At 34.5% G+C, this 22,229-nt stretch overlaps 1 protein-coding gene across 1 annotated transcript in view; it reads left to right on the top strand.

Annotated features, from left to right (window-relative positions):
- The window catches only part of ROBO1 (roundabout guidance receptor 1), a 928,971-nt gene that overhangs the window by 436,842 nt on the left and 469,900 nt on the right, over positions 1 to 22,229 (top strand). Inside the window, exon 2 of the mRNA XM_082392465.1 lies at positions 21,921 to 22,004. Within this exon, the coding sequence (XP_082248591.1) occupies positions 21,921 to 22,004 (84 nt within the window). The remainder of the gene's footprint in view (positions 1 to 21,920; positions 22,005 to 22,229) is intronic.

Below are 22,229 nucleotides of genomic sequence, written 5' to 3'. Positions count from 1 at the left end.
ATAGAGCCTGAAATCAAAGTTTGACCAATTATTATCTGTGCATCCTTGGGTGTTAACTTCTCGGCAGCAATTGTTGGAAGATTTCTTTAATTACAATATTTTTAAGAACTTAAAACATAGAGTTTACTCAGAGTTAGCACAAAATAAAATTATTTGTTATTCTTATTGTTGCTATTGTTGAAATTTTAGTGATGGAGATCCAACCATCTGCTCCCTCATAAAGTTAGGAAAAAGAGACGGAGTATTAGCTACTTGATGTAGTTCTACATGTAGTTCTACAATGCTACATGTAGTTCTACAATGAGGAAATCTTGATCTTGAATTATTCTTTTTCCTGAACTTTGCTTTCCAAATCTGTAAGATGTGAATGACAAAATGTCATCACTGACAACCCAACTACTCCCAAAGTACACACGTTCATCCACCACATAACAGACAAGCTAGTATTTTTAAAACATAAATTGGATTATGTCCTCCGAATGCCCTCCAGTGCACTTAGAAGACAATCAAAACTTTTACCGAGGTCAACATGGAGCTACCTCATCTGGCCCTTGCCAGATTTGACCCTTATTGACTTTTCAAGATGTGCTACTGTTTTTGTTTTTGTTTTTTACATCCTTGAAAACATCTGAGGCTTTTCCAACTCAGGCCCTTTGTACATGCTGTGTCTTCTGTTGAAACATTCAGACAGCCGTCTCCCATTCTTCAGATCTTGGCTTAAATATCAATCAGAAAAGCCTTTGTTTCCTCGCTGCATCTCCCCTCCAATAAATGCAGCCCTTATTATGTGATTGTCTAAACGTTTTAAATGAATGAATAGCTATTACACAATATAGGTATTATAAACATGCTTTACCTTGCATTTAGCAAATAGATACGTAAAATAGTGTTATTTTCCTTCTCTTGACAGTTCAATTAAACATGATGGTGCTCTTTTTTGTCTGTGTTAAAGTAGAAATACAGTGGAGAGTCAACACACATCCCCACACCACAGCAGCCTTTTTCTCTGTTCCCACGTTCTATACATCCCCATTCTTTTTCTTCCTTTTTGTCTTTCTCAGTTTCTTTCTCATTCACCTTATTTCCTCCTGTGATGGAAAAAAAGCTATGTGTGAATTCTTTATTTTTGGAAGCTCTGGCTTTATTTTTATTTATACTGTGTTTTGGTATTATGATAGATTATTTGAAACTTTCAAGAATATTACAAGGCTGTGGGTTCCTGAATATTTGGGACCCTGTTTTCTTCAAGTCTTATTTACTATATTGCTTAGCACAGTGACTAAAATATCTTATAAATTTTATATTTTATTTCAGTTAGAAGGCCTCAAGGCTATTAGTGAAAATAAACCAGTCAAAATATTTACATCAAAGAAGAAATATGCTAGACCAAAAAATATGCTGAAGGAAAATTTTAAAAAGACTGAGATTTCAGATTAAGAAAATTTCTCCAGGAATGATCTTCCAAGTTGATTTCGGTTGCATCACTTCCATATTTTAATAGTAGACAAAAAGGGACATGTAAAAAGAAGTGGAAAGTGGGGATAAGAGAGAAAAAAGTAGAAATACAAAAATTCAGTATGATTTGCCCCACAAATCTATACTGCAAATTCTCTAACAGCATAGAGATTTTTCCCTCTATTCTTTTTTTTTAGATAATTATGAGAGAATCAAAGGACTATTTGCCTTTCTATAGAGTATTTTTGGGAAGGAATTGGGATTTCTTCTACTTGAGCTACTTTCTTCCTCTTTAAAATATATTCTTTAGAGAAACAGGCAAATCTTTGTGCTAACCCTGAAGCAAAGTGTCCTCTCCAGAGGTTGGAGGGCAGCTGTGCAACCTCCAGCAGCCCTTAGTATCTGTTGCCTGAGGCCCGAGGTTAGTCATGGGGACCAGTGTCCTGATGATGATGGAGGCTCCATTTAAATCACTGCCTGATTAGTAAGACCAGCATCCTAGAGGTTTCTTCAATGTGTTTAGGATCCTGACATTTTCAGAAAACAATGCTCCAAGATTACCATGTAAAAAAAAAAAAAAAGGATGACCTTTTCATTCCCTTTTATTCAGTAAAAGAGGCCCTTGGCTACAAGGCCCACAATTACCACTTAGAGAAAGATGCGGAAATCACACTTTATCTATCCATCTGCAGCTTGCCTCAGCAAATTGACCTCTGGATTCCACAGAAAGTTCTTTGGAACACAGCCACCTCTACTGCATCCTCAGAATTGTTGTTTTTCTTTTCCTCTTCTTCCCTGCTCACTAAATCTAATAAAGATTCTTTATGAATAAGTGCTTATAGGCATCATGGATATCAAGAATCTTACTACCCAAACAGAAAGAGATATAAACAATGAACTAAACAAAACCAAACACCTATATGGCCTTTACTGTTTTCTTTGCACTTACATATACTCGTTTAATCTGCACAAGCTTTCTATGAATTAGGTGTCAATATTATTCCCTTTTTTACAGATGAGGAAACTGAGGCTCAGAGAGGTTATTTGCCTAAAATAGCATGGCTATTAAGTGACAGAATTAGGATTTGAAGCAAGAAGCCTGACTCAGAGTACTCTAAACCACTTTACTATACTGAAGAGTCTAAAGGAAAACAAAAACTTAGTTGTAAATTTAAGAATTGATAGTTAAAAACTGTAATCATTTTTGGACATGCAACTTGTTGGTTTGAACACTGAGGATAACCATATTGAAGAAAATGAAAATCTGTTCCTTTTATTTTCCCTATCACTCTCAAGTAAGTTCAAGTTTGTCCTTGGAATCAGGTTTATTTTCTTAGATGCCAGAAGTTTTGGTAGTTGTGCATATATACACTGCTAGTCCCATTAAAATTTTTTCTTTATGTCTTCTCTTTGGAGTCCTTTCCATTAATTTATTCCCATGTACCCTGGAAGGTGAAAGCTTTATTGTATGAAAATTCACCTTGGACATAATTATCTGTACTATTTCCATTTCAAGATTTGTCTGTACTATTTGTTTCTTCATTTCACAAGTAATACGGTTATGTTTCACTAAACACATTTATTGAGCATCTATTGAACAGTACATTAAACACTGTTCTAGATGCTAAGAGTTAAAAAAAAAAAAAAGATAAGATATACAAGCTATGTTCTCATGAAGCTTATGATCCAATGGAGTGAAACAACACTCAATATGTATTCAAAATAAATATACAAGGCAAGTTCAGATTATGAAAATACTTAAAAAAGAAAAAAATAGAAAGAACAGAAAGATGTGAGTAAAGTTACATTAGGTGCCAGCCTAGTAGACAGCTTTCAAGAACAGATGGGTAATGTAAACAGAGAGATGCAAATTCTAAGAATCAGAAAGAAATGCTAGAGATCAAAAACACTGTTAACAGAATGAAGAATGCTTTTGGTGGGTTTATCAATAGACTGGATATGGCTGAGGAAAGAATCTCTCGGCTTGAGCATATGACAACATAAACTTCTAAAACTGAAAAAACAAAGAGAAAAATGAGTAAAAACAAAAAAGAACAAAACATCTAAGAACGGCAGGACAATTACAAAAGGTATAACATATGCATAATGGTAATACGAGAAGGAGAAGAAAGAAATAAAGCAAGAAACAATATAGAAAGCAATAATGAGCAAAAACTTCTCCAAATTAATGTCAGACATCAAACCACAGATCCAGGAATGTCAGAAAACACCAAGCAGAATAAATGCAAAAAAAAAAAAAAAACTACTCCTAAGCATATTATATTCAGATTACACAAAATCAAAGATAAAGAAAAAATCTTGAAAGAAGACAAAGGAAAAAAATACCTTACCAACAGAGAAGTAAAGATAAGAATTACACCTGATTTCTCTCAGGAACCATGCAGGCAAGAAGACAGTGGAGTGAAATATTTAAAATGTTGAAAGGAACAACAACAAAAAAACCCCTAGAATTCTATGCTCTAAAAAATTATTTTTCAAAAATGAAAGAGAAATAGTAAAGATTTTCTTAGACAAACAAAAGTTGAAGACATTTGTTGCCAGTAGATCTGCCTTGCAAGAAATGTTAAAAGAAGTTCTTCAGAGAGAAGGAAAATTATATATGTCAGAAACTCTGATCTATATAAAGAAAGTAGGAGCACTGGAGAAGAAATAAGTAAAAATAAAATAAAAACTTTATTTTTCTTATTCTTAATTGATCTAACAAATAACAGTCTATTCAAAATGATAATAGCAACAATGTATTAGATTATGTATTCATATGTATATATTGCTTTTGTATGCTTATATATAAGTGAACTGAATGCTAGCAAAGGTATAAGCCATGGGAGGGAGGAACCAGCTTTGCCTACTTCTCATATAATGCCTAAGTCATTTTGTTTTGTTTTCTTCTTCTCATGTCATGCTATTTTAGACCTTGCCCTGCTTATATCTAGTTACTGCTTTTTTTTCTTTTAATTTTTAAATAGCTATTTGGTATAACAGTGAATCCCCCTCACCTTTGTGATGCTATTTAACCACATTTGCAGTTTCTGCATATCTATTATGCTTCCATTCCTTTCTTTGTCTTTTTGTAAAGACAGCTTTCTAGAAATGGTCCATATAATCCTCTCCTCAAAGAAAATATAGAAATCAAAGAATAATTACAGTGACCCACATAAATGAACAACGGGGATATGACAGAGGCAGATGAGGAAAGAGAAAGAGAAACCAGAAAAGTTATTTCTGAAAGGTCTGTGACCAACATTGTTGGCAAAGTTTCAAAGCTTTTTTTTCTTCCTAGTAAAAGTAAAGGGAGCTCTGAAGATAACTATAGACATGAAAAATATCCAAAGCTTAAGAAAAAAGATCTGGGGCTTCCCTGGTGGTGCAGTGATTGAGAATCTGCCTGCCAATGCAGGGGACACGGGTTCGAGCCCTGGTCTTGGAAGATCCCACATGCCGTGGAGCAACTGGGCCCGTGAGCCACAATTACTGAGCCTGAGCGTCTGGAGCCTGTGCTCCACAGCAAGAGAGGCCACGACAGTGAGAGGCCCGCGCACCGCGATGAAGAGTGGCCCCCACTTGCCGCAACTAGAGAAAGCCCTCACACAGAAATGAAGACCCAACACAGCCAAAAATGAATTAATTTTAAAAAATAATAAAATACTGTATGGATATACCATAATTTATAAAAAAAACTCTGAAAATTAGAATACAGTTTAAGAAAATGACACTACCTAAAGCCTTTTTGAAATTCACTTTTGAAATCAGTGCATACAGAGATAAATAAAGATAATTTAAGTGCATCAATAAAAAATGGAAAACAAATCCCACATACAGTTTCATATTGGTTAAATGTTGTGTATAAAACTAAGCACACACACACAAAAAATCAATATAGTCATTAACTATCTTACCCACTGGGTATGATAAATGATAGATTAGCTTAAATGTGATCAAGCTCTTTTTCTTCACCCATTCAAAGGAAAGCACTTTTCTGTTCAAGGACCACTTAATTGAATGGTGCTGGCTGGTCTCCCTAACATCCAATTTCCTAAAGTCATTTGAAGTATGGGATTATTTAACTCAAATTCTAAGCAAGTAATTTCAGCCTGAGACAACATCTGTGTATGGAATATAGCTGCCTTATGAACATTGCCTAAATATATTATTGGACACTTTATCTTCAGCCACTTTGATCTCTGGAAAAGGATTCATTTTCTGAAAAGAAAACTCCCCTGCTCAGTTTACGTTTCTTTTTAATGACTATAACACAAACATAAACAGTTTCACCGGCAACACATCTTGGTTTTACCAAACAGAAAGTATCTTTTGAATTTTGATTGGCAAAGTATATCTCTCAAGCAGGCATAACTGGGAATTCAAGATAGAATAAAATTAGCTTCTGTCAACTGTGTTCAATTTGTTTGTATCTGATGGGTGGTATAGGGATACTGTCATTAAAAACGAAGTAATTAGAACTTAAACCCAAATATCCAGTGTTATTTTTACTTGAAATTTGAAAAGTAAATTCAGAATATTTCTACTATGCAGCTATCTAGTTTTAATCAAGGGTTCTCTTATGTTGTTTTTCATGAATATGTAAACATTTATTTTCATTTCTTTTCAAAACCAATCTCTACATTTTAGAAATATCTATTATACCATGTCAATATGTAACTAAAGCGATTACTAAAAAAAATATATTCACTATTTTTTCTGCCTGGAGCTGTCTGTCTTATTCCTGAATTCTAGGCCTCCTCATTCCTTTGTCTCCCCTTAAATAGTCAGAATGCACTAAGATCTAAGTTAATGTTTTTAGATACTTGATACTAGGTATTTTTATCTATTTCTTCCAAAATCCTTCTTTATTTCTTCCAGTACTCTACATGTTTTTTCTTGTGTTTCCAATTTTTATTGTAATTCTATAAAGTAGCATACATTTAATTTTGTATAACCCTGAATAGCAAACAAAAAATGAAAAACTAATCTTATAATCATATTTTCTGCTGATAAGATATCTGCATTCTTCAGGTTATAAATGTGAATACTGTATTCCTATATCTGACATGCTATATTTAGCTCTACAAATATATAATAATAAAGACTTTTTTCTGCAGTTAGGTTTACAAAAATGACAAGAAATCAATATAGTTCATAGTATTAATGGGCTTTTTTTTTAATGGACCATTTCCTTTTCTTAAAGTTTCAGCGGTTTTTTTCTTCTCCATCTTTTTTTTTCCTCTGGGATCTACCCTGATGCCCTAAACATCCTTTCTCAGGCCACTCTTGAAAAGTAACTGATGGCAGGTGGGCCTTAGAAGTGGGGTTGGGGACAATTCCAAGCTCTGTGAAAGTATTGCCTTTGGATTTGTACTGTATTTGCAATAAATGTGTACTATTTTATGTATAGAAATATTCTATGAAAATTTCTGAGGCAATTTATTTAACTAGCTTTTTTGTTCTTACTTTATCTTTAATATGAACGTTTCCATTTGAAGTATTCTGAAAGGTTTAAGAAGTTGAGCAAAACACACCCAATATGATTTCTTACCAATTAAATGATCTTTAATTCCATCATCTATAATAGAATTATTCACATATCTTTATCTCATTGTGCATTTCATTCACAGAACACCATGAGGGTGATCATTTTATTATTTTTTAATTTTATTTCATTTCATTTTACTGTGCTTTATTCCACTGTTAAGGCAATAATGCCGGTGTGACCTGAACTTTATCTCCCAAGCTGTCAGAGTTTATCGAATAAAAGGTTGTAGTTTAAATTCAGGACAATCCACTGTCTGACCCCCATCAATATTCTTTCAATCTCTTTCACAGAAATTGATCAGGTCAGTTGGGCAATATTTTTTTTTCTTACATCATCTTTTATGGTGGTAGCTTGACAATCCATTTATTAATTGACATAGGTTTGTTGTAAAATCTTATAACAAGATTTTTCAAGTATGGTAGATATATTCATTTCAAAGGACTAGTTTTAGTATGTAATTCTACATTCATTAGTTTTCATATTTAAAAAATTAAGACAATACAGTTCTTACGGAATTAAATATATATTTTATATATATATATTTCTGGAATATATTTCTAGAATCAGGAATCTTCCTTCAACTCTAATGGATTCTGCAAGTAGAAAAGTTTGAGATTACAAATGATTTTTTATCTATTTTTATCTGTTATCTATTGCGCTTATATTTGCTTTTATAGCGAAGTGCCTGAGATTATTATTACTTCCCTGGCCAATGTAACTTTTCCTATATCCTTTAACAATTGATTTTTTAAATATCGACAATTGGTTGTTATAGTTTCACAAAGACAAACTAAACCAACTTGATCATTTTTAGTAAGTTGATATAATAACATCATTTTTATAGTATGTGAAAATGTCTAGGATGTACAAAAACTACAAGCCTTTTGTAGAGCATAAATTTATATATTTATTTTGTTCAGGCTTTTTTCTACAGTTATACACTAGCCTAGAATGCAAATCTTTTGGTTGGATTTAATGATCCCAAACATGCTTTATTCTGAACTGCATAATTACATAAGATATTAAGTTTTTCTCTTAGAGGGTAGATTGCTATTCACAATGACAACATAAATTTCTGTCTCGTGATTTTTTTATACTTAAGTGACTATTATTTTTGGCTTTTAACTTGTCACAATCACTAGAGAAAGGTTACCAAAAAGATTATTCTGCGTTTTCTAGGTCCTTGATATCAATTATGTATTTTTATTTTAATATAAGAAGAATAAGATATTATTAAATGTGAAAAAGCCTGTAAAACTAGTAAAACTAAGTTTCAATGCTTTTAAAGAACATATGAAGCTGTAATACTATCTATCTTTCTTGTTCTCAGATTAGGTTCACATAGTCATTCCTTCTATCATAATTCCATACACACATAAGAAGGAAGAAATCAGAAAAAGGAGGGAGGAAAGGAGGGAGGAAGGAAGGTAAGGAAGAAGGAAGAAAGGAAAAACTAGAAGGGAAGGAAGGGAAAAGGAGGAGAGAGAAGTGAAAGGGAGGGGACAAGTGAGGAGGGAAGGGAGAGGGAGGAAAGGAAAGAGCTCTCAAAGGTTTAACTTTAATGCCACAGAGACATTTCTCCCATGTGAATACACGTATGCCTTTTAAAGCTGATCGGCTGATTGAACAGCTAGTGTGGAAAACAGTTTGGCAATTTCTTAAAAAAACTGAATGTCAATTACCGTATGCCCCAGCAATTGCACTTCTGGGCATTTTACCCAGAGAAATGAAAACTTATGTTTACACTAAAACCTGTACACAAATATTTATAGCACCTTTATTCATAATAGACAAAAACTGGAAACAACCAAGATATATCTCAATTGGTCAATGGTTATACTATTATATAGCCATACTCTGGAATGCTACATGGCACTTAAAAGGAGTAAACTCTTGATAGAAGCATCCACCTGGATTGAATTTTTAGAGAATTATGCTGATTGAAAAAAACTTACTCTCAAAAAGTTACATACTGTATGATTACATTTATAGAACATTGTCAAAATGATAAAATTATAGATAGGAGAATAGATTGGTGATTGCCAGAGGATAAGGAGGGGGTGAGTGGGAAGAAAGTGGGTGTGGCTATGAAAGAGCACCATGAAGGATCCTTGCTGTGATGGAAATACCTTTTATCTTGCTAAAATCATTGCTAACAACCTGTCTGTGGCATTTGCAAGATGTTACCACTAGGGGAAACTAGGTAAAAGGTGTAAGCGATCTTCCTACACTATTTCTTAAAACTGGATGTGAACATACAGCTATCTCAAAATAAATGGCTGAATTTCAGAATACCTATTGAACACAGACTTAGAATTTCCAAGCTTCTCAGACTTTACCAGCAAAGACAGTAGAGCTTTAAGTTCTTATAGTGGGATTCAGGATGACTTTTGTTTTAATAGCCTTCTGAATATAATATTTTTTAAAGAAGAATATATAATGTAACTGTTAATGGCCTGGTAAATTAAGTACACATGTGATGGATGAAAAGGTTGGCATTAATATCTTAATTCTCTAATTGTGGCATACAGTATGCTGTTATCATTTTTATAATGATCAATTACTTACACTGTGTAACTACTTTGGCACATTTTCCACTGTGTGTGTTTTCTCATTCACTATGATGCTTTATACCTATTTGTTTTTGGCAGAATTACGTACAATTAAAAGACTTCTTTTCCCCCCTGGAAGCTACAAAATTATAAATAAGTAAGCAATTTATAACCAATGGAAGATTTATATTTACTGGAAAGTTTGGTTACCAGGTATTATGCTGTCAGGTAATTTTTATAATCACATTTAAGTATGAAATACACATTCCAAAAATAAAATTTTAACATTAACATTAATAAATAGTTTAGTCTTATCCCCCCAAAAAATCTAAAAATAAAGATACATATTCTTAGATTTTTGATTTATTTTCATTAATTTACTACTAATGCAAGTCTGGCTATTAGTTTGTTAAATATAAATTGCTAATATTAGGGCCATTTCTGACTCCCTCTATTATGGTTTTAAGGTTTATGTTAAAGCCTTAGGACATTTTCAACTGACAAATATTACAGATTAAAGATTACAGATATTTTTCTCTAGTTATTTTTCCCTTTCTCCACCAGCAAGAGTTAAAGTATTTATAATTTCTACAATATTTCACCGTAGTATTCATGTGTAGTTACCATAATTCTGGCAATATGTAAAACTCAGCAGATTTTTATTCCATATCTATGCACTTCAGTTCCCTTTCCCATTTTGCAGGAAAATGTGTTTCCTTAAAAATCCTCGCCTCTATTAAAAAATGATCACAAAAGCCCAGTCGAAAAAGTATTTGTTTCTATATTAAGCTTTCCATCCATTTCCCATACATGTGCTGACAAAAAGTATCCACGTGAAGCTGCATCACTGGAAACAAAAATCGTACATTTGCTACTCCCTTAGGCTGTCTCCACTCTAAATATTTATGGAAAATTTTAAGAACGAAGCTTGAAACGTTTAAATGAGCCAATATGGCAGAGGGCACCGAATCTACAAATGAGCATATTTCCACATGTACAGATAAATGTATGATGAATTATAAAACAGGGACTGCAGAAGATGGAAATTAATCGATGCAGTATTTTCAAATTTGAATGTGAATGTGCAGCAAAGTTTCATCTTTCTTCTGAGCCAAGCAGATAATCTCACTAACTAGAAAGTTACTAGTCCTTTGACTCCTAGTAAGAAGGAAAATCTACTGAGGACTACCTCCTACCATGTTTTAAACTGTTGACCATCAGTTATGAATGGACTTCTTCATGAGCCAAGAGCATTGGTGCCCAGAAAATATTTTTACATAATAAACTGTCCCCACTATCACTTGAATATGAATAATGACATAAATGGCTTAATGTCTTTTAAAGTACTTGGGGTTACTTGGGTGTTTATTGTTCAGGACCCTTAGTCCCTCTGCAGGCATACACATATACACATTCCTTAAAAATAGTTACTTTTATTGTCTTCGGTTTCAAGAATTTCCATTAATTTACAATAAGAATGTCTCTTTTGGAACAACACTAGTAAGTGAAACATATTATCTCACTATAAAAGTACTTGTGAGAACAAAGCCTGGCAGAGTTTCCCATTAAAAAACCCAAATGCAAACCAGCATGCCCTGAACACTAGAATGGTGGTGCACAAAAAAACCACAAAGGTAAGTCAGAATCAACAAAGTAAAAGAGAGGAAAAAACACACAGTGCGTATGTTATTATAGCATTTATAATTATAATCAATAGATTATATATTATATGTGTGTAGATGATTACACTCAGTGACACATAGCAAATAAGGGAATGCTGTTTTAAAATGCAGCTTGACTTTTTCAGATGTCAATGTTGAATGACTGTGAGCTAAGTAAACTGAAACAATAAGGGAAGAATCAAGTGCAAGCTGATTTGATCAGGCAGTGCCCAATGTACCTTCCCTGCTTTCAGTGTGGATTTGCTTCAGTGAAACCTCTGGTGTCACAGGGATGGCTACAAACCGCCTTCTCCAAGGAGAAGTGAGGGAGGGCTGCAAGGAAAATAGCAAGAGTGAAAAAAGCACAAAAGTAACCACCGTTGCCACTCTCACATTGAGGGGAAATCAATGGAGGGGGATGAATGGAAGTAAGCTGCCATGGCTCTCTCTGGTCCTCAATTGGACACAGCTAATCCCTGTGACCTTTGGGGAAGCTGAAGGCATAAAGTGACCCCAATCATCAAAAGCACAATTAGAATGAAGAGCACAAAACCGTGACTGTGGTTAGAAAAAGCAGACAATGAAGAGACTATGGAGGAAATTTGTCCCTTTAGCAGCTGAGTGAATGCTGCCTCAGAGATGCCCATAATGGTTGCAGACGGATGATAGTCTCTACTGGTAGGACACTTGGGGGCAGGAGGGCTGGGGAGGGACTGGCATTTATCACGTGATCTCGGGCCCAAGTTGCAGATGTTTCAGACTTTCCCCACCTCCTTCCAAGGCACCAGCAATTTCTATCCCTCTTCAGGAGACAGCCAAAGAAGGGCAGGAGTTGAAACAGCAGTGGACAAGGAAAACAAAAAACAAAAAACGTTGCCTTAAGAGTGAGGAAATCTGTAGGGTAATTTCAATTTCAAGTGTTGGGTTTTTTCCTCAAGAAATAAAATTGAGTGAATTCATCCTTGTCAGCACAAAGCAAACAAGCAATTAGGCAAACTAAAAAAAAAAAAAAAAGTGTGCAGTTCGAAGGGTCTACCATTTGGATGAAAGGCTGCCTATGTGTAAACACTTTCTGAATGATTTAATGGGGAATTTTGTGTGAATAGATGCTGAAGAAATGCAATGAGAAGACATGATGTAACATGGTTAGACAAAAATAAAATTTTCAAAATCCATTTTTCTGTTGAATTTTAATTGATGCCTTGTTCACCTTCTTCTCTTACGTAAACTCAAACTTGACACATTAAAACAGAAATAGAACGTGTCTTTCTCACTTCAAGAGGCAAGTATGTAGGATTTTTTTTTCCGTTAAGAACTATTAAATGATACATTTAACATTGATTTTGAATTTAGATGAACTATAATAGTAGGTAACATTTACTGACTTCTTATTAGGTGTCTGGGACTATAGTAAGATCTTTACACATATTTGCTTATTTAGTCCTCATAACACTCCTGTGAAATCGATACTATTATTTCACATTTTGTAGATGAAGAAACTGAGGCCAAAAAATGAAAAGATAAAATAACTTCTCCAAGGTCAGAGTGTTAGCTGGTGGCTCCAAAGTATTACACTGGATTGAATATCTAAATAAACAATCATACATACTTAGTTGTAGTGATTCCAAAATGCTAAGTAAATTAGTTGATATTTTGACTGAATTTAACAAATCACATGGATGTTACTTAAATATCATTCAACATGTTAACTAGCAGCAGTGATCGGAAACATGCTTTATCAACCCACTTGAAGGAAATGGTAATAAATTTACCCATTCTATGATGAGAAAAGAGCATTGGTTAAAAAGATAAAGAGGTCTGAGTTTTTTTTCAGATCTCAAATGTTATCACCATACCCCAAAACCAGATTTCTCCCTCTACAAAAGAGGAGTGATTCTATTTCTTCTTGGTCCCCAACATCATTTTAATGCTATGTAAGGAGTACTCCATTAATGCACGTATTACTACTGTGCCATTTCTGCCCTTAAAAGGCAAGACGTGTCTGTTCATACGACTAGGGCAGCTGGGGCCACCACCTGTTAACTAACTTCAAGCACCACTTAATTAGCCTGTGTTGAAGTTACCGTATGCTTTGACTGGGAGGGAGTGGAACAGTTGCAGATGCTAAGCACAATAAAAGAAAAGCCCTTGAATACCAGGGCAAAGTGGGTGGAGAGAATAACAAAAAAGTCAACAGACGGAGAGAGGCAGAAATACTAGTAAAATGGACCGGAAATTAACTCTCACAGATAAAGTTCAAGGGAGCAAATCTCTGCAGATTAAATTCCGTCCCACCAAGGTATCTGTCACATCGGACGTGATTGAGGATTTGATTTGAGCATTTTGAATATAGGCAGAATTCAACTGGACAATTGGCTTAGTTTCTCATTATATAAAGAAATAGTCATCATTTATTATTTCCATGAAAGCCTCCATAACTTTCTTACACCAAACATCCAGGCATTGAAGAAAAAAAAAACATGTTGTCATGATGAAGCATAATTTTCCCAATTACTTTAAGAGCTCTGTTTGTCAGTGTTTCCACTAGAAGAGATCTGGAAACAAATGGTTTTAAAATTATGAGCATTTCTCCTTCAATAGAATGATTTCCATACAGAAGGCACTTTATCTTGTTTTTTTCAAATTAAGTTGAATTTAAATGAGTTAAAAGCATCTTCTGGTGACATTTGTATTCTTCTGAGTTGCAGGCTTATCCATTAATGCATTTACCTTCCTAACATTCAGTAGTATATTTTATGTTAATAGAATTTTTATAGCTAGATAGAGATATATAAGGAAGTATATATCTTTGTCTTTTATATTTTTGCTTAAAGATAGGTTAAGTCTCTATTACTTAATCAGATTTCATTGGCCTGGTGTAACGGGGTATACCCCAAATTAGCTCAAACAAAACTGTACTTGAGACTTTTCATGTAGTTATTTTTCCATTTTTTTCCAGACCTGTAATATTTTTTCAAATTCAAAAACAGATTACAGCATTGGCAAATTCCAAATTTGTATTATATTGCTTCAGTTTCAAGAGCAGCCTCTCAGAAAAATGCATTCCGTTTGTTCAAATCAGGATATATCTATATTTATATCTATATATCTATATCTGAAATTACTCAAATCAGAGGGTGCTCATAAGAGCAAAAGTACAGTTCACCCACCTGGCAATATTTAAATACCTCTCTTGTTTATTTATATTACAACCTCTTATGGTTTGGGGAATTATCATTATTTATTATACTTTTCTTTATATCGACTTCATCATAGGTGGATATTTGTAAATCACCCTTTTTTAACATGCAAGAAGGACAACTTTCACTAGTAAAACACTCATCTGATTTAAGTGAAACAATATTCTATTTCCTAGAATATATATTGACATGGGGAGTGGGGAAGGGAGAAAGATATTATTCTATGAGCAACAGTAATTTACCATAATGCGGTTTTGAATTAGATTTATAGTGATTATAATTTTAGCCATATAAGTGCATAACAAAGTCCAAAATAAGGAAATAATTGATATTCATTCATTGAGAAAAGTTACGTCCATCTTAAACTCTTGACTCTAGCGAAACTATTCCTCAGTGTTTCATCCAATCATTCAGCAAAAATGTATTGATTATCTACTCTGCTCTTAGCACTGTGCTAGGGCTAGGCATCCTAAGAGTAACTCATGACCCTGTTTTAAGTACTCTTAAGCTTATACCAAAACATAAATCTTTGTTGTTGAAGAGTAACAAAAAAAAATGTAGTTGTCAAAAAAAGGGAATCTGAATTTATCTTGATTTTATTTAGTCAGTAGTTCAATCTCCAAATCTATATATTTAAAAATATGTGGCAAAGCCTTATTTTAATAATAAATCCTATTTTAGTAATATTTTACTGTGCATTTCTAGCTGAAACACAACCAACTACCTTATAAACTATTTTATCTTGTCTATAGAAGAAGACAGTGAAGAAACCCTGTGAAATGCTTAATGGAGCTCAGAAATAGATTTGTGAAATTACCCAATCTTATTGTTCAGCGACTGGAAAAGAATCACTAACATGGTGTCCCATTGCCTATATATTATTGTAATTCCTTCCAGTTCCTAGAATTAGATTGGTGAGTAAAGAGAGTATAGTAAAATAGGGTATAGTGAAAAGAGGTGGTGCTTTGGAGTCAGAAATCATTTGGAATCAAATTCCAAATTCACTATTTACTAGTTGCATGACAGAGGCCAAAGGAATTCTCTGAGCCTTAGTTTCAGCATCTCTAAAATGGGAACAATGATGATTTGGATCGTGATCATGATGATGGCTATGATCTTGATAGAGCTGTAAAAATTCCATGAGAAAATATACATACATATAAAGTGATGTGGTTCATATTAAATAAACTAAAGCATTGTATAAATATTATTCGTGATTATAATCAGAACAGTTTTTGCTTCTGTTTCTTCATGTATGATTCATTCAGTTGTCTAATCGCCTAAACCAGAAAATGAGAAAAAGCACTAACATTTAATTTGAGATCATTGTATGAAATCTTTTTCGTTTAATACAACCCCAGCATCTTAGGTCACAGTTACAATAACCTAGTTTATCATGGCGATTATTTTAGTTTAGTCAAATACCAAACCACTCAATTTTTTTTTCTTCTCAACGGTGTTGGAGGAAAAAGTCTTCAAATTTAGGAAGAACCATCCATTCACTAAAAATTTTATTTGAATACATATTTTACATCAATTTTAACATTTTAACTTATTTTATCTCAACACATTTTCTAACAATCAATCATTAAATCATTATCCACATGGATCATTATAATCATCGTCCTTTTATCTTTGAAAGAAATTTAAAGAAGCAACGTTGATTTTCCTTATAATAGCAAAATTGGAAGTGGTTATAACACATTGTTTTCTCTCTGTTACCATACTGCTGCTTTAAAATAGTTAGCTTCGTTCAATATTTTGTAGCACAATTTTGGAACTTGATACATATTATAGTTAATATTCTATAATGTATAAGCTTCTGGAAAAGTCATTCAGTCTTCATTGTGAATGAAATTTTTTTTATTTGCTTCATTCCCTGATTTTTTTTTTAAGTAGATACTTCTTAAAATCACCTAATGATTTTTTTTTCTTTCCATCTCTATAAGCATAACTCTTATTTCTCCTCTTATTCCCAGTTCAAAAGAATGGAGAAAATGATAATGTAGCTTCCATAATTATTTTAACCATACATGATTAAAGCAGCTTGGGTTTAACTTGATCTTGTAGAATTGTGACACAAATTTAAAGCTTCACAAGCATAGTTTTCATACTTAATTTTGTAATTCATTGCCTGGCTTTCTAATTAAATGTTCTCAGTATTCCATTTAAAGTACCCATTCCTGGCATTCCTCTTGATTAGTAGGAAAGAATCAATGAGAATTGATCCAATTGTAGAACACAATTCTCATATTGATAGTAGTTTATATTCATTTGCTTTTCCCTAATCTTTTATTAATGGTCATCTTCAAAATGTCAATTAATGCCAAAAACCTGCACAGTGATAATGCAAATCTATAAAGAAACCAGCTTGACACTTTACAGTAGGACCAAAGGGAGAAGATATTTTTAACATATACTTACGTAACTGAATATGACAGAAATGAAGCATAAAAATGAAAACTCTAATGTTCCGAGCTATGAATTTCACACTCAATTAAAACAAATTTTTTTAAATAAATGAAACAATTTAAACAATAGACTTTTCTCTTAGGCCTCTGCATTTCCACAAAATAACACCTGCTACCATCGAATAATGAACAAGTTAGAGAAATATGGGTTGAATGGTAGTACAAATATGAGTCTTTGTGCTAAAACAATATTAGCTATTTTATTCATATCACCAGTGAAAGAGAAACTTCATGGCATGAATTTCTGCTGCACATTATAGAGAAAACTTTAGACCACTCAGTCTTCATCCACCATCCTTTAAACTTTTTGGAATGTTTTTCATAATAGATAGTCATTGTTAACATTATGCCTTATTTGCTTTAGTGCTCTTAATATACTTTTCTGAATGACTTGAAAGTAAGTTAGATAATTCATCCCTTATTTGTTCCACATATATAGCCTAAGGATATATTTTGTTTTCCGTAGATTTTAAGTTGGGTCTTAAGTGTTGATTGAATTCAGGGCAAGCATTGTTAGCCTGAATGATTCATAGGTGCTACTGTATGTTTTATCACACAATTGTCTTCCCACTTGTAGTTACCAGCCATCGGTGACACTAAGTTTGATTACTGAGTTCAAGCGGTGATTGCCAAATCTCTCCATTATAAAACTAAATTTTCCCCTGTGCAGTTAGCAGGTAATCTCTGGGGTCATACGCTGGGCCTGTATATGCTGTCCCCTACCACTTTTCACCTAATGGATTTAGTATCCATTGATGATGCTTTTCTGAGTGAATTATTTTGTCAGAGGTTGCTATATAATGATTTTTATAATTCGAAGTTTCCATTATACTTTGGCTTAGGTGTTGGGGATATCTCAGCAAAGGTATTGTTACACAAAATAACAAATTTCAAATTTACCAGTTAATTTACCTTTAAAGAAAGTCATATCACCATTAATAAATTATTATATTTAAGGGTAAAGTTTTCTGAAAGATGTAATTTCCATTGTAAAGGAAACTATTGGCCTTTATTCCTTTTTAGCATTGTTGTTGATCTTATTAAATCTGTGGAAGACTGTTACAAGAAGACACACTCGTATATAATACATCTTATAGAAGTAATGTGTATATTATATGATCATGTATTCCATATATATGTACACATATAACCATATTATTTTTATATATGTGCATATATATATCAGCTTATGTTATTATAGGTTTAAATTTGACATACAACCCACTTCAAAAAATAAATAAAGTATGGAGCAAAATCTACCAGGAACAATAAGCCCATAAGCCAGAGTTCAGTTTTAACTACAGATATTAACATTTCACTGAATTACAAAATACTAAAAATATAACACAGTGATGACTTTCTTAACACAGATAGGGAGTGTAGGGGAAAAGTAGATTGAAGGGGAAGATGATGATCTCAGTGTTTGGTGAGAGAAGGTGTGAGGTTTCTTGGAAAACTCATGAAGGTGAATAAGCAGTGAAGATAAGATCTGGTCATTGGTAGAGCATCTAACTAAGAAGTGAAAAAACCATCTTCTAAAAAATAGTTGAAGCCATGAGCCTTGATAAAGACAACTACAGAGAGCATGTTGAACAAGAAAACGATGAGGTCTGGGGTTCTATGAAACACCAGCATTTCAAGAGCACTGGAAGGAAATGGGCTTTCCTAGATAAGGCATTAGGTTTGTATGGCCAAACAGATTAGAATTCGAGTTTAGATCTAGAAAACAGCTTAAAAAAAAAAAAACTAACATGAAAGAGAGGACTTAACTGTAAAATTGGAATTGGTTATTTTGAAAAGCAGTGATGGCCAAATGGCCATTAGATTCAGATGAGTCTACAGATCTGATGGAAGATTGTTGTGGAGGTGTCCATTTAACATATTTCTGACCCTAATTTTATGATGCAAGACTTCCTTTTATATTGAACATGCTTTATATGCTTTTACAGATACTAGGGATATAGAGAGTACAGTAGCCTTGAGTTAATTTATATCAAGTTGTTTTTTTTTTTTTTTTCTGACTATGATACTGGTACAGAAAATGAAATTTTTGTATTTTTAAATTGTTGCAGACTGAGAGCCTATCCCTTAAGTGAGTTTCACATTCTTGGTCACCATCTGTTCATTAATTCATTTATTATCTTAAAGAAAAAAAAAAACAACTGTCCAAGCCTGTACAATGTTGCAGGTCCAGTGGCAGGCTGCAGGTGTACAAATGGGAAGCAAACAGATTACCTGATCTTTGGGAATTCACAGTCTAATGGGGTAACAGACACAGAGAACCCAGCAACCCTAGTGCCAATGCATTTCTCAAAGTGTTGTTGGCTTTTATCAATCGCAGCCACACCTACTTCAATTCAGGCCTGGACAGCCCTAAATACAGATGTGGGGCACAAGAAGACCTCCTTCAGACATTGTAAGCACTAGATAATCTCTTCCTCATTATATTCTATTCCATGACTCGCATAATCAATATTATTTAACAAAAACTTTAAATAAATATCTTTTGGACCCTCTCCTACAGCTCACATGCACTGAGTCAAGTGGTTATTTCCTGTTATAATTATCTTCTGACAGAAAGGAAGGGGAAGAAAAGATGAGTGAAGTTAGTAAAAATGGCATCTTTTGTTTCCTTTAGGTCTAGCGTATTAGTAATTAAAGGCAGTACTAGGTAAACAGAATGTACTGCACAAATATGGTAGGATTCATTGATGCAAAGTCTGTTCTTCCCTGAACCTAGGAAGGGTGATGAGTGGAAACAGGAAAGCAAATTTAGAAACCACTTAGGATAAGTTAGACCTAGGTGAAAAATCTACTTTAAACAGATTTAGGTATCTCATTTCAAATGATAGTGAACTTCCTTTCCTCGTCTCTGTTGTTTTTGTAATAATGTCCTCATTCTCAGGGAAGGTTTAATAACAAGGAGTACAAAGGCCTTATCCCCAAAGTCTTATGATACTCTACAGACAAACTGATTTGGTTCATGTCATGGATTTGGATAGCTTTCTACTGGATTTTTAACAGAGTGATGAGAAATGTGCGTATTCACATTAAATAAACTATCCCATCATAAATTAAAAGTAGTATTTCCTTTGAAAAGGGGCATCTGTTGCTAAAAATTAGTAGTCTGTAAAATTAAGGTTGACCCTAAACACAATGTATCTTTTAAAACAAGACTGTAAGCAAGGGAGGTCCCTTAAAAGCCCTTTAATACATTTGAACAAGCACCTTCTGTTTATCTTCCTACACCAACCTCTTTTATTTGGTTAGTCCGCCTGAGCAAGGTTACTTAGTTCAGGGCAGAACATTGTGCTAACACTGCCTCAAAATACACAGAAATGCCTGTTTCCCATCCTGTCTCACTGATGTGACTTAAATCTCTGACCTAAACAACTCGTGCAAATACGTTAGCAGGCTGGAGGGGTAGCTGGTGGGCTGGTTCCCTGCTCTGTCACTCCCAGAGTTGATTTTAAGGACAAACAGGACAACAGCCATTGCTGGGAAGGCAAGGATGAATAGAGTGATAATGAGCCCTTTTTTCCCCTTTGGTCTGCAGAGATCTGAACCTTTTTTTCCTTCATTTTAGCCACACCAGGGTAATTGTATGACACATGGATTAGAAAGGAGGAAAGACAGGGACAGAGTAGTTAAATGTGCTATGTGCGAAAGCCACAAAGCAGACTCGTGTTGGACTTTTCATCCTCTTTTAAAATTTTCGAAATCATCCCTGAATAGCGGTCTCTTAGACAAAATGTGTCAACCCAGCTAAAAAACTAGCAGGGACACAAAATGAATGACCCCTGTGCTGTTTCTAGAGGGGCATTACCTGCGCATTCTCGCTGCCTCATTCATAAGTGACAGACTTTCTTCCTCGAGTAAACAGCTGTGCTTCTTCACTGCTCAGACTGAGAGATCCTCCTCTGTAGCTGCTGTTTAAGGTGATAAAAAGCCTGCACAACTTGAATGACCTATGACTCTACGGTATTCGATTTAGGAGGTACGCACTTGGGTTTTATTGTGTCTGTGTCTGCTTATCAGCAGCGGAGCTAGAGCCTCAGCTCATATTTATCAAACACACAGAGATATGACGCATAGAGAGAGCACGAGTGAAATTAGTGGTGTCACTGGGCTTCTGTGTATATTTATACCACAACTCAGCTTCTGGATATTGGAACTTGAGTGTCGTCGTGCTTAGTCTCATCTCTCAAATTCCACGTAGGAAAATTAAGGTGCAATTGGGAAAACACACAAAAGCATTTCTTTTATTCAAGAAAAGTAAGAATGAATGAATGAAAATACCTATCCGGATGACTATAATATAGAATCGCAAACAGTTTGGAAGGTTTTAAGATATTCAAACCCAAATGTGCAAAGTTAAGTCTCCTTTTACACAGGCACTCATTTTAGTAAATTTATCTCAGTCCTTTAAGATGACAAATTGTCGCCTTTTGAAAGATGGGATGTTGCAGCGCTTTCTTTGCTGTTGCTCAGGAAAAAAGTATGACATTTTTATCATCCCCCCTCTTCTTTGACAAGACCTTATTTTTCCCCACACCCTCCCCGCCCCCCCATATGAGGTACAGTCCCTGGAGTCTGTAATTGGCAGGAGATGAAGCGACGATGGGGAGTGATCACAGTCAATAGCTTTGATTAACAATAAGGTAGAAAATTAGCGATGCTAGCATTCAGCCATCCTGCCCTCTCCCTCCTCCATATGCTCCCTCAGTCCGCGCTGGCGGCCTCACAGAGGGCAGTCAGAGCCCTTCGCCAGCTTTGAAGTGCAGCAAAGGTGCAGGCAGAGCAGAGAATTAGGGAAATGAAGAGAAAGTGGAAACTGTAAGCCATGATGCTGAGATCTTCGAACGGCTTAGTGTGCCGCAGGAGGGGCGAGGACGAAGTGTGCTGTGTGTTGTCCCTGTGTGTTTTTCTGTCACATGTGGATTTACTTGTGTCTGGACATGCTGTGATCGAAATGGCAACTACTGTTACTACTGTGACCCCATCAGCAGCTCTGGTGTTGTTTCCGACAGACCCTGAAGACGTAGAGAGGGGAAAGGACAACGGGACGCCAATCCCCACCTCTGATAACGATGACAATTCGCTGGGCTATACAGGTAGAGTGTTTCTTTCCCAAATACTAACTGTCCATTTCTCCTAAAACACCGCCACCTCCATCAGTCATCAACCACCTGTATAAAATTATCTTTCTAATCATCCCTGCTTCCAGCTAACAATCCCAACAACCTCTTGTCCTCATTTTCCAGACTTTATTCATTCTTCAGGTGGGAGGTCATATTGCTAAAGGAAACACTTCGGGGAAGAGAAATTTAACATGAAAA

Source organism: Balaenoptera borealis, assembly GCF_965194805.1.
Source record: "Balaenoptera borealis genome assembly, chromosome: 5".
Taxonomy (NCBI): domain Eukaryota; kingdom Metazoa; phylum Chordata; class Mammalia; order Artiodactyla; family Balaenopteridae; genus Balaenoptera; species Balaenoptera borealis.
Note: the sequence above shows the minus strand (reverse complement) of the source record. Positions and strands in the feature narration are given on the sequence as shown.